Source organism: Antrostomus carolinensis, unplaced genomic scaffold, assembly GCF_000700745.2.
Source record: "Antrostomus carolinensis isolate BGI_N321 unplaced genomic scaffold, ASM70074v2 scaffold29879, whole genome shotgun sequence".
Taxonomy (NCBI): Eukaryota; Metazoa; Chordata; class Aves; order Caprimulgiformes; family Caprimulgidae; genus Antrostomus; species Antrostomus carolinensis.
In genome coordinates this window covers 27,620-40,712 of record NW_010341184.1, presented here as the reverse complement: position 1 = coordinate 40,712, position 13,093 = coordinate 27,620, and the positions used below count along the sequence as shown (strand labels likewise).

Genomic DNA, 13,093 nt, shown 5'->3' with positions numbered 1-13,093 from the left:
TTGCCCTGAATTTTAACTTTTTTTTTTTAATCTGGATCTTGAAGCTAACACACATGCTTGACAACTTCAGAGAACTTGACCTTCTTGTAGATCTTACCAGAGTTTCATGCTGTTTGGTGCTATTGTGAAATACGTGCTTTCCTTTTTGAAACCTTGTTAGTCACTTATCTCTTATGTTCTTCTCAGTATCCGAGTGTCGTGTCAGTTGTTTCATTACTCCTTGTTCCTTCACCGGTATGTTGGTGTGGGCTTGATATTTGGTATAAATCTGTTGGCTTTCTCACAACCTTGGGAAAGCCATAGGGCTGTCTTTTACAGATGTAGTGAATAGATTGGCAGGCCAGAGGCTTTATCTCTCCCTATTTTCTTTGGGGCAAGAACAAACAAAACCAACAAGTAACTGCTGTTGCAATGGACCTGTTAAACTTGACTTCAGGGCTTGCTTACAAGAAGGAAAGAAACATCCAGACATGCAGAGCTGAAGAGAGAAAGACAGAGATAAATCTTGTATTAAGTCTTGTCATTTTAGAGTGTGATCCTCTTCATCTCAGTGGTTTCCTGGACTTTATCATTTGCCTTATGAATATCTCTACTGATTTTTTCCATTTCATACTCGGGGAGCTGGTGCTAACTGAGCATCTCTTTCATGTCTTGATAACTGCTGCATCATACCTGTCTGGTCTGCTATGCAAACTAGTTCATGTAAAGACTATATGGTGACTTTTCACTGGTTATTTTTCTCTTTCTTTTCTTGAATTAACTCGTATGACTAAAGATAAACCTTTCTCTTACCCTTTTAGTGGTGGTGGGGCCTAAAGAGTATGGATCTTGTCAGCATTATGTTGGTTTTGGCCAAAATGTTAAGAAGAATGAGTTGCCTTCAACTAGGAGTAGTTTCACAATGTATTAAGCCATGACAGACTGAATGTTTTGGGTTTATGACAGGCTGAGAGAGTTGGGGTTGTTCAGCCTGGAGAAGAGAAGGCTCCGGGGAAATCCTATAGCGGCCTCCCAGTACCTGAAGGGGCTCCAGGAAGGCTGGGGAGGGACTTTTCATAAGGGCAGTTAATGACAAAACAAGGGGAAATGGGTTTAAGCTGAAAGAGGGGAGGTTTAGATGAGATATTAGGAAGAAGTTCTTCACTGTGAGGGTGGTCAGACACTGGAACAGGTTGCCCAAGGAAGTTGTGGATGCCCCCTCCCTGGAAGTGTTGAAGGCCAGGCTGGATGAGGCTTTGAGCAACCTGGTCTAGTGGAAGGTGTCCCTGCTGCTGGCAGGGGGTTTGGAACTGGATGAGCTTTAAGGTCCCTTCCAACCCAAACCATTCTATGATTCCATGACTTTAGCATTCTGTTCACCTTTTATTGGAATTTATTTATCAGTGCAGTTACCTTCTATAGTGGGGGACTGACACAGCAAAAAACCTCTTCATTTCATTTACCAGATCTCTGTATCTGACTTGCTCTGCTCTTGCTTTGCACTGTGAAGAGTTACTGTTGTGCAGCTGCATAGATAATTGCACTATTTGCATTTTAAATCTATTTCCTTTCCTGTGTCCTGGTAGCTGACTCAAAGCTCACTTCCTAGTGTTAGAGAATTATTCCAGTAACCCTTCCCCTCCCCTTTTTCTCGCTGTTTTGTTTTGGGGTTTTTTTGGATAGCCAAAAAGCAACTCTGAATCTTGTCACGTGAAGCGTGGATGAGAGTGGTTGTAGCAGGTTGTCTGGCCGTGGATCTGACAGGGGTATTTTCACAGCAATTCTTTTGCAGAAGGGATATCAAGCAGTGGTGCACAGTGGTAGATGGGGCGCTGGAATTGGCTTGTAAACAGTGATGAAAGTCTGACCTTTCTCTGGCAAAATTTAACTTCCCCTTGGCCTAGTGTTCTGTAACTCTCAGTATTCTCATCTAAACCAAACCCTCATTCTTCAAGTACTCTGGGCCATCCTTGTCTTTAATTGCAGTCACGGTAACTCTCTATATCATATTCTTTGTTTGGCTGCTAAGAATATGATGATAGTTGTTGAATAAGGAGCTAGCTGTTACTTGGTTTTGTACTCCCTTTTTTTCCCCTTGCCTAGTGCTTTGGTTTTGGTAATTGACTTTGCTCTATGATTTGTTTTCTAGATTGAAGACAGCAGTAATGCTAACTCTGGCAAGCAAGTTAAAGCGGGATGATGGTGTCAGAGGACCCCGTGCATCCAATCCAGCTTCGGATTCAACTCGGAGGGTGTCTGTGCGAGATAAATTACTTGTTAAAGGTGAATGGAACTTATATTTAAATATTTTGGGATTTCCAATTTGCAGGTGTGTTACTGGTTTTCAATATTAAATGATGTATAAAATGATTTCCAGAAGTATTTTTTAAATTGCTTGTGATGTATCTCAGTGATTTATACTATAGAGTGTATATTGAATCTCCAACAGCTCTTTGCCTGCAGGACGCTTAATTTTCATTGAATAATGCAAAACATAAAAAGCCTCTTTCTTACTCTGTTGAAAAATTAATCCATCATTGGGAACTGTCATTGATTAAAATGTTACAATAAAAAATTGTCACAAGTCTCCCTAAATATGTAGGAGGAGAACATCACATTTGATTTTATAGAAAGATTTTTTTTTTTTTTTTTTGAGCAAAAACTTAACTGCTCTGTGACAGGAAAGAAAGTCCTAAAAGTAACATCAGTGTCCTGGTGGTCTCTAATGGAGTAGGTCAGAGGCAATAAACTTAAAAAAGCAATACAAAGACATATTTTTCATAGGCCTGGACTCACCGGAGGTTGAGTGAATAAAATCCAACACTCTCATTTTTGTATCACCATATGGTGGTTCTAGGAAGGCTGCTGTAGGTTGTTACTAGCTGGTTCTCCCTTGGTGGGAAACCCTGTAACTTTTACTTTGTGGAAATTCTGGGTAAATGAGGTAGTTTGTGAGAAAATTAAGCCATTTTATACTAAAATTGGGGACAGCTCTTACTTGCTTTTCAGTTTTTCTGTAGCATAGATAATCTTATCTTTAAAAATCCACACACAGGTGCTGGCCCTTAGCAATTACTGTTTTAACTGCCCTGGTGATAGTTGAGTGTTTTAATGCTTGAGCTGTGCAGCTGGAACATGTTGTTTAAGTTCATGTTTCTGCTAAAAAGGATGGATGGTGAGTATGCTGCTGTTGATGTGTAAAGCTGTCACAGTTAGGATTCATGCCAATCAAATGAAACATGCTCATTTCCTGGTCTTATTTCAGAATGACTTGACACTGGCACTGCTATATTTGCTGGAACAATCTTGCATAACTCTAGCATTCTATATGGCTTTTTCTGCTTAGGGTTCATTCTGCCGTGTAACTGTAGCAAGGTTCCACTGCAAATGCTGCTGCCTGGCTGCACTGAGGGAAGTGTCTCACCTAGACTGGGAGAACATTACATTCACAATTTTCTCTCTGCATTGTTCAAAGGACAGGGAGTTTTAACGCACGTGATAATACACTCTGCTGTGATAACTCTTACAAAGAGATTGCTTTAAACTTGCAGTTTGGAAATCCTCAGTTAACTCCGATTCGGAGAGGGAAAGATACCAGGCAGGAGGAATAAGCTCTTTAACTAGGCTAAGCTACAAAGCCAAATTACTAAATATATATAATCTGAGATTTTCATTAACCTACAAGTATAGACTTGAGGGGAAAAATAGAAGTGTAATACAAATATGTTTCAGCTACAATGTCTGGTATAGTGTGAAGTGCCATAAGAAATTTTACTGTACCCTTAGTAAGAACAATCATGTTTTTCACTTTTATGACTAAAAACTGTTTCTACAAGGGAAGAAGAGAATGTAAGCCACAGAAAATTAGTATTGATGTTGTAATTGCTATGGCTGCCATTAGCAAACCAACACAGACTAAGTATTGAACAAAATGAATCCCCAACTAGCAAATGTGAAAAGCAGGTCACTGCCTACATCCTTCTGAAAAGCATCAGTGTTGGATGGTGATCTGATTGTGTGTGAAAGTTGTATCACGTGGTTCTCCAACAAAAAGTTGTAGGAGTGGCTGTCAGTATGGTTAGAATGGTTTCTGGTCCAGCATGGGAACTGATGGTAAAAATTGATTGCTTTGGGATAACGACACTAAAAGTGAGGGGGAAAGCTAATAGCTTGTGTGAAAAAGACTTGGTGGGGATGTTATATTTCAAGCTACACTTCAAACTAAATGTAGGCCATTCCATCACAAAAGTTTCTAGGACTTGGTCTATCTCTTTAAGCTAGATCAGCTGAAGCAACATTACAACATTGAGAGCCTGAGTGAAGATGGACTTTTAGGTCACGTTGTATAGATCTGCAGGAAGGGAGTTGGACAGGGAGTGAAGAGATGCCTGCTCAAGGTGTGGGTACAGTGAGGATGCCTTTTACTGCCTGCTTGTGTGAAACTGTAATGGGCTGTTGTATTATACTTGCAACAAAATTGGTGGGAGCCTGGAAGAGCAGTTGTAAGTGGAAATTGTTCCTGGTGTTTGTTTGGGCTGGTGTTATCAGACAAACAGGTGACAGTTGCAGAGTGGTGAAAGGATCAATTGGGTCAATCTCCTGGCAACTGTGAATAAATAAATAACCTGTTCTACAAAAAATAAATAATAATAATACAATTCTGGCTATCAGTAAGGGAGGAGGAAATGAGGAAAGGCCCAGCATGTTCTGTCCTTGTGTGCCACAGCAGCTGTGCTGAGGCTAGTGCTGGTTCATTTGTACCTCTTCATGGTGTTAGTACTGGTGGTTTTATTCTACTGTCTAGAGCCTCCTGAGTTGGAAGAACAAGGGACTGTGGTCCTGTACATTAGAAAGCTCAGTGATAACTGATGAACAAGCTGTGCTTGTTCCATATCACACCTGGATCCATCTTGGCCTCCAATAAGTTTGTAGCTTCTGAGTCAATAGGAGAACAGCAGGCAGCTGGTCTGTGCAGCGTCCCCCACAGCAGCTGGGACACGTGGTGTGCTGTCCTGGCAGCTCAGCTGAGGGTGATTTTTGGCACAGTACCCTAAATTCCGCCTGGCCCTGGGAGCTGCCGATAGCATATGAACCAAGGTCAGATAGCTGCTAGTCTGCTTGAGCAATGATATGCTCAAGAGATACTCTTCTGTTCCTGATCCACAGTAAATTGGTGATAGACTAGTAAATTCTGCAGACAGATGTCTGCCAGTTTTGCTAGAGGTGTCATCCAGACACAGTGTCTGGTTTTTATCTGGAGGCAAATTGGAGATGGCCTTGTTTGTGCTGGTAGAGAGTCCAGTGCAGGAAGGCATTATAGGATGTCTTTGGAGGATGTGTTGTCACACTGATAACCCTGCAGTCCACTGCAGTTACACTGACTGGTAAGTAGATGGATGCCATTTTGATTATGGGGTGGATGGTTGTGACCCCAGACACTGATAAGTGTAGATGATGCTTACAAACTTTTAAAAACTTGGCATGGACCAACTGCATACGTCTGCTATCTGATACTGTCTTCAAGGAGGAAAAATAAGTGACAATTTAGGTATGATGTTAGCTATTTTCACCATATAGATGAGAAGAAAAATCACAATTGCCATTTGAAATACTTTTACTAAAACTGGAAGTATGTGAGCTATCAGCAGAGTGTCATCAGGTGCTGTCCTTGGCTTAGTGATGGGTGCAAGTTAAACAGGCTTTTTTTTTTTCCACTTCTATTAAAATTCTATTCTACTATTCAAATACTGGTGCCCTTTATTTTTTCTGAGCTGCTCCTTTGATTGCTTACATGTCCAGTATTGTTCAGATATCAATCATGGTTCAGGACACTGTTTTATTGGGTTATTTCCTGGACATATTATGAAAGGAAAAATCTTTACCCCTAAAGTTTTATGTAGGGAAGTATTTCTGAGACAGCTGGGTACTCTCTTCCAGCTGTTTTTCCTCTGGGGTGTTAGTCATGGCTGCTAAACAGGATTTGGTAGCAGCCTGTCCACTGCTGTTTATCTCAGCAACTAATGGAGCACACGTTTGGGAGATTAGCAGGGCACATATGCCTGAAGCATGGTGGTGGTTCTGATCTGAAAGCCTGGGAAGTCACAGGAAAACATCCACCACTTTGAAATCACTGGGGGCAGAAGTATCTGAGGATATGGGAGGGTGAGGACTGGTAATTCAGGCTGACAGTTGTTTGGAGGGAGACCAGGCAGTGACGAACATGTTTTGGGGCAAATCAGACAGAGGAAATGTGAACAACTAGAGAAGGTGGAAAGCAAATAGTGATGTGGGGAGGAGGAGCAGGCAGAAGTGGTGCTTGAAGAGGCTCTGCTGCCTCTGGCAGGGAGAGAGGCTCTAATAAAGCACAACTTTTTGTTAAAAGTTCAGTGTGACTTACTCTCACATCTCTTATTTTCACTGGATTTGCAATACAGGCTTGGTTGGAGAGTAAGGCCCTAATTCTGTAGAGCTACTGCTCAAGTTAAAATAGAGCAAGCAGTACACTTACTTTAGTAGCTTTCAGTTTGTTCCGTGCTGCAGAGGGAATTTCTGATGTTGAATTCATCTCTAAGGGGGAACTTCATTAAGGTAGGAGTAGGGGCTGCGTGGCTGCTCCTGCAGGATACTCTGAGCCATGCAGTGCTGAACTTGAAAGGCAGATCCTTTCTGAAAGCTTGAAAAGAGCTGAGGGCAAGTCAAAGCACTATTGAGTTTAATATTGTGTAGTGAATGTGACTACTAAATTGAATTAAAGATAGAAAACATGCCAGGATGTCAGTAGTGGCAGTGATCACAAAGGTTATCCCTTGAAATGTTTTTTATAGTGCTCCTAAACATCATTCAATTTCAGATTTCCATCGCTGCTTAGTTGGATTGAGACAACTTGAAATAACTCAATATCTAAGAAAATGAATTAGCATCGTTTATTCCTCAGTTGTCTTCAACATTTGTGGGTTTTACAACCAGATTTATGTAATTGGAAAATGTTTTGGGTGTACATTTGTAGAAAGAGGTGGGAAACTGACAATATAAATGAGGTAAATGTGCATTTTAAATAAAAATTAGGAGAATCCATGTATTTGCTTTCTTCAGACCTTCAGGTACGGTTGTAACCCTCCTCACAGTAGCAGGTGAGGGAAATAGAGAGGGGAAAAATAACCTTCTTCATTTATTTTATTTTAGAAATAATAAAAACCTTCATTCATTAACACTCTTGAAATTACTTGAGGCATTGTTTTGAAAGTGCTGTGTTAACTTCTGCACATTGTGCAACTGAAATCACAGAAACATTTCCTTTTCAGTGATGCTTCTTAGTCCCCGCCCCAAAAATGAGATCCTTTATTTTGGAAGAAAACAGTGGAAAGCTGCTTGATGAATGAGTGATTTATATTTATTAAAAAAGAAAGTAGTAGCTTACACTAAAAAGTTGCAGCATAACTGTGATAGGTACTGTAAAGCTAAAAAGATAGAAGAACTGAAGCTCATTTTGTAAAATTATTACTGAGATTTTTTCTAAGATTTCACTGACAAAGGGAGGCCTGGTTCAATACGTTGCTTCGCTTCTCACGTCTCTGATTTTCAGCATACCTGAAGTATTAATTAGTACATTGCAGTGTTAGAGATTTCCAACCACAGTGGCTTTTTCTGTTTTTTCATGTCAGGATAATAAGTTCTGTAACAGTGTATGAGAGCATCAATGTGCTGAACTTTCCAAGAGCCTCACTAAGCTAAAGAACAAAATCTCACAATCTCTCTGATCTTATCTTTCAAAAAAATGACTGTAACTACAGCTGAACAGTAAAGAAAATCCAGTAAAGAAAATCCAATTCAACTACTTTTTATCATGTTTTGTGGATAATAAGTGGCTGTGTCTTAATTCACAGCCAGGCAATCTCACCTCACCGTGAAGCTGAAGCATGTGATTTGGTAGTATGTTTTTTAAAAGAGGTATTCGGAAGTTGAAGGACAATGTACATGTCTATTGAAAAACCTGGCAGTGTTAGGTGGATTGTTTGACTTCCAAAACTGGTAAGTATGGTTGTACAGTTCAGAGGAGCTAAGCAGGGAAAGCTGTAAAGATAAATGGATAGAATTAGGAGGCAAACAGCATTATAGTACTAGAATTAATACTTGGAAAATGGAGTTTTTGTTAAGAGTGTCAAGGTATTTATTGTCATTTCTAGCAATCTTACAGATGCACTTTAAATGGGGGAACCTAAACAGGAGAAGGGAGGCTTTTTGGACAAAACCAGAGAGAAGTAAGTATTGCTGTGGATGAGAACATTCACTTCAGTTGAGGAAATAATGCTTTCATTTTATGTACTTAAAACCAAACTCCAGTGGTAAGCATATGGCCTGACTCCTTGTGGCAAGGCTAGTAAACAATGTACTTCTATATTCTGCCTTAAGTTGGGGTGGGGGAAGAGGGGGGAGCAGAACAACGTGATTATAGTCTGTACATTACTGAATATAACATTCACGTGGGTCTCTCACAGACCATATGCTGTGCATGTCAGGAGTGTGTGTTCCTATTTCTGTCCTGAGAATTGTCATGGGCAGGGAGAGTTATTGTTTGTGAAATCATTTATAAATAGCTCTGCTTCCTTGTGTTAGGCTGAGCCTTCCTCTCTTTTATAAAGTTCCTAAGCTGCTTCTGAGACATAATCAGTTTGTATTCAACTCTTCCAAAGTCTGTGGTAGGTTTAAGTGTAAGCCTTGCCCTTTTTACTCTTTTTATGGTTTAAAATAGCATTTGGAACTGTCCAAACAAGTGTGTACTGGGTCAGGAGCAGGACTCTGCAAATACACCTGCCACTTGGGTGTGCTCCTGCACTGGATCACGTCAGGTTTCAGGAACACCAGATGGGGAGCTGGCTGATGGGGAGCTACTCTGGGTCTCAGCTGACTGCTCCCGAGTTTATTCCTTGCAGAAGCTCTGCCATGTGTCTGCACTTACACTACGGCTTTTTGGACCTCCCCAGGAGGGTTTGTCAGCATGGGCGCGGGGCCTTGCGGTGCTCCTGGGTTTGCTGCTTGTTGGGAATCAGTCCCCTTGACTGCAGGAGGAGTTCAGTGCTCTGCAGTGTTTCAGCACCTCTGCTAAGCCGGGGCTGAGCAGGCATTGACAAGCACTGTTATCCCATGGAAGTTCTGGAGTGCTTTCATACAGCATTGCCTGGGACTTGGGTTATCCAGTTGTTTGTCTCAGCATCTTGAGGAACAGTGAGATTACCTGGCTGTGAATTAAGACACGGATACTGATTATCCACAAAACATGATAAAAAGCAGTGAAAGTGGATTTTCCTTACTGTTCAGTGTAGTTACAGTCATTTATTTGAAAGATGAGATCAGAAGGATTATGAGATTAAGTTTGTTCTTTAGTTTAGTGAGGCTCTTGGAAGTTCAGTGCATTGATGCTCTAATTGCTGCTTCTACCTTTTGCTTATTTACAAATCTGTTAAACCATGCCAGTAAGTTGGCAGACTGCATTTCTCTTAGCAGAGAATATTCTTGTCAGTGGTGTTGCTGAATGTAGAAAATACATGATGTAAAACATAAGAATCCTTATGGAGCTTGAATGATGTGGTCAAAATGTTTTGCTTTCTGAGCAGCAAATACAGAAATGATTTCAGTGTCAAGACTGTCACTACCAATGAGTCAGAGAATTTGGGAATCTCAAAACCGCTGTAGCTTTGGCCCATTAAATGTGGTGGTTGTTATTAATCACCAATATTTATATGGCATAGTTGATAGTAACTTTGGTTTCATTACTTGGTGTTACTTCAAAAGGTTAGATTATTGAAGCAGGCCTTTACCTCCTTTATCTCTATAAAGTTATTTCGTTCTTAGTTTCAGTGGTTTGTTGCAGAGTTGATTAGAAACTTTTAATTTTGAGGAACTTGCCCTTGTTCCCAAAGCTTTTGTGTGGATTAATTACCATAGCCTTCCCATGTGTTTGTGCACCTTCAAACAAGGAGCAGCTCCTCCGTCCTCATAGGTGTGAGCACCTTGGTTTTCACATGAAAACCTGAAAACTCTCTCGTTCTTGTGGCAAGATGAAGGGAAGCGCAGGAGTGTGAATGTGTTACAGGAAACATTTCACACTTCAAAGGAGCTTTGGTGATCAGTAAACTTCCTACTGAACCTTGCAGGAGGCAGAAGCTCAGCAGAACTGTGGCAGCATTTGAATACCCTCTGTCCTTTGGGTTCTCCCTTTTCCCTCCCTGCCTTATTCTCAGAATTGAAGCTAAGGGTGGGCAGGATTCATTAAGCCAAACAACACACAAGGAGAGAAAGCAAGAAGGGAAGCAGTCAACACCTTAAAGTAAGTGTTTAGCCCTAAACTCTACCCTTCAGTGAAGACTGATAGTGTCTCCCACTATTAAAGGCTAGTGAGTTCAAAGAGAAAGCGATAGGGAATACTTCTCAGTGAGTCTGTATAGGTGCAGCCTTCAGGAGTTGGTTATGTCTTGTCTTTTTATTTTTATTTTTTAATTATTTTTTTTTTAACCAGAAAGAGAAAGTAACAATGAAATCCTCGATTATAACTGAAATTGCCTTTTTGGTGTGTTATAAAGACAGTACTCTTTGAAAACTTTTAGCAAAAGGATGCCTGCAGGGTAGTGCGTCAGTGCACAACTTGGGTTAAATCAGCTGTGGCTGCTCGAGTGCTACGGAGTGTGGGGTTTTAAAGAGTGCAATTGTGAACTTTTCAGGTAAGTGTGAAACGCAGTGCTCCTGTTTTGGTGGGGTTTTCTCTCTTGGTATAGCCGGCTGCAGATGCAGGGATATCAGGGCTGTGCCAAGCAAGTGAGAGGTGGGAGTCGAATAAGCATCGTGCTTGCAGAGACCAGCCAGGTTTGGTAAGCATAGACTCAAGAAAAATTCTGGGGAATTAGTGAATTCTTAATTGTGATGAGATCAGTTTGGATTCTGTGCTAAGAGATCGCTCCCCATATCTTAAACTGAATTACAGTTTTCTTTAGACTTTTTTGAGAGTTGGCGTTGAAATCTCTTACACATTGTTAGCCAAAAGAAATGGTCTGTGTCTGTGCAGATCAGAAAGCAAAAGTTAGAATTCAAATGGAAAAAAAAAATACCACAGGAAATGTAAAAATATATTTGATTAGGTTTCCTAGAACTTTAGAAGTAAAAAAGGGGAAGTATCTTGACACATCTTGTTCATACTTCTGTGAAACACAGGTAGCTGAAAGTAAGACTTCAATAAAATACACAAAAGAGGGAGAAAGCAGGAGGTCTTCTGGAGAAAGTAGCATGACAGAAAGGGTTTAGGAATAAACTGCCCTTCCTAGAAGCTATGCAACTGAATTGGATTACTTTATTGCTTTTATGAATAACTTCTAAGTTTTATGCATGGGAAATATAAGAAATAAAAAGAACGTTAGCAGTTGGCTGCTGGAGAGGGCTGATGCTTATGCAGGCTGTGAACCTCCTGTGTTTGTTTCCATCGTTGGACTGGCACCTTCACTCTCAAGGTTTTTTCTGCTCTTGTGTTTTGCAGGCTGTGGAGTTCTGGCCTGCTGTGTTTTAGTGCCTTATAGAATCACAGAATGGTTTGTGTTGGAAGGGACCTTAAAGCTCATCCAGTTCCAACCCCCCTGCCAGCAGCAGGGACACCTTCCACTAGACCAGGTTGCTCAAAGCCTCATCCAGCCTGGCCTTCAACACTTCCAGGGAGGGGGCATCAACAACTTCCTTGGGCAACCTGTTCCAGTATCTGACCACCCTCACAGTGAAGAACTTCTTCCAAGTTTGGAGGTTATGGATAATGCCAGCTTCTGAAATGCCAGTGCTCTGTGTTATTAGAAGCTCTGGTGCTTCAGTCTTGGCAGAGCTGAACCTCCCAATCACAGCAGGAAATGTTTGCATTGTCTGTAGGGCAGATGAGTGTTTTTAGTAATGAATTACATGGCTTAAAGAGAAATTTCAAGGTAAACCTCACAGTGCAGCTTAATTACATTTTTAGGTAAAATTTTATTTACAAGGTGGTTTAAATTAGATCTGCCAGTTTGGACTTCAAAAATGGCTTTTTGCTTGCATAAATAACAGTGTTTTTTTATTTTTTTTTCAACAGAGGTTGCAGAACTTGAAGCTAATTTACCTTGTAAGTACAGCACTTCATGGCATGCATTTTAAGGGGAAGAGGACCATTGAATTGAATGTTTTGACTGAAGTATGAACACTACTGATATTTGTTAACTCTAGGGAAAACTGTGCAAAATTCTACCACTCAGGCTTGAACAGGTCTGTTTTGTGGCTCCATTGTAAGGGATTGTAGGGTGGTGGGCCCTTATTAGTGTCCTTTGGAAGCAGTATTAATCATTTGGCTCCACAGTTTGATTGCTGGTGGAGTGAGAGCTTCCCTCTCATAGAACACCCAAAAGGTACCTTGTCCTGAAGAATGCATTTATTGCCTCCCTCCTGTTTTTTCTCTGTTCTCTCATTTTCAAACCAGGAGATTCTGATTTAGGGGCAGAGCAAATAGCTCAGTTCTCAGGAAACTTACTAAGCCAACCCAGTGCTTTCTCACTTCACATGCAAGCTGTAACTTGATGTGTTTGTTAATAGTGAAAATACTCATGAGTTGTTTTTGTTTATTTTTTTTAAAGTGATCCATATTCCCTTAAGAAATGGCAAGATAATGTGGTTTTAGCCCTGGAACTTTACTTGTAATGTATGTTATGCTCAAAGCTAGAAATATTAATGTCCACTTTAAAATAGGCTTTTAAAAGCACAGAGTAAATAACTTGTTGCTTCTAAAATTGAGGATAGATAGTTAAAAATCAAATCTGCTTTCTGCTCCTTAGCTTTAGAAAGCCTCGTTCTGTAACAGACAGCAAAACACAGAGCTTTTTTGTAAAGATGAGTAGAGTTCCTGCAGCTCTGTATTTGTTGCTAAGGGTGGATGTTGACAGTGGAGCTGGGTTGTTGCTGAGCTTTCTTGCCCTTCAAGCATTGATCAGAACAGCATCATTCTGCCGTGAGTTCTTGGAATACAGGCAAGCACAATAAAGTTACTACCTAATAAGCTCAGCCCTATATTCAGAGCCCAATTGCTCGCTCTACATAACTTCCTGCGGTGCACATTTCTGTT

At 40.7% G+C, this 13,093-nt stretch overlaps 1 protein-coding gene across 1 annotated transcript in view; it reads left to right on the top strand.

The window, feature by feature from the left end:
• Positions 1-2,132: 2,132 nt before the first annotated feature.
• Positions 2,133-13,093, top strand: part of UBE2F (ubiquitin conjugating enzyme E2 F (putative)) — a gene marked incomplete at its 3' end in the record, with an annotated part of 36,601 nt that continues 25,640 nt past the window's right edge. The window contains exons 1-2 of the mRNA XM_010176405.1: positions 2,133-2,262; positions 12,074-12,103. Of these exons, the coding sequence (XP_010174707.1) occupies positions 2,145-2,262; positions 12,074-12,103 (148 nt within the window). The remainder of the gene's footprint in view (positions 2,263-12,073; positions 12,104-13,093) is intronic.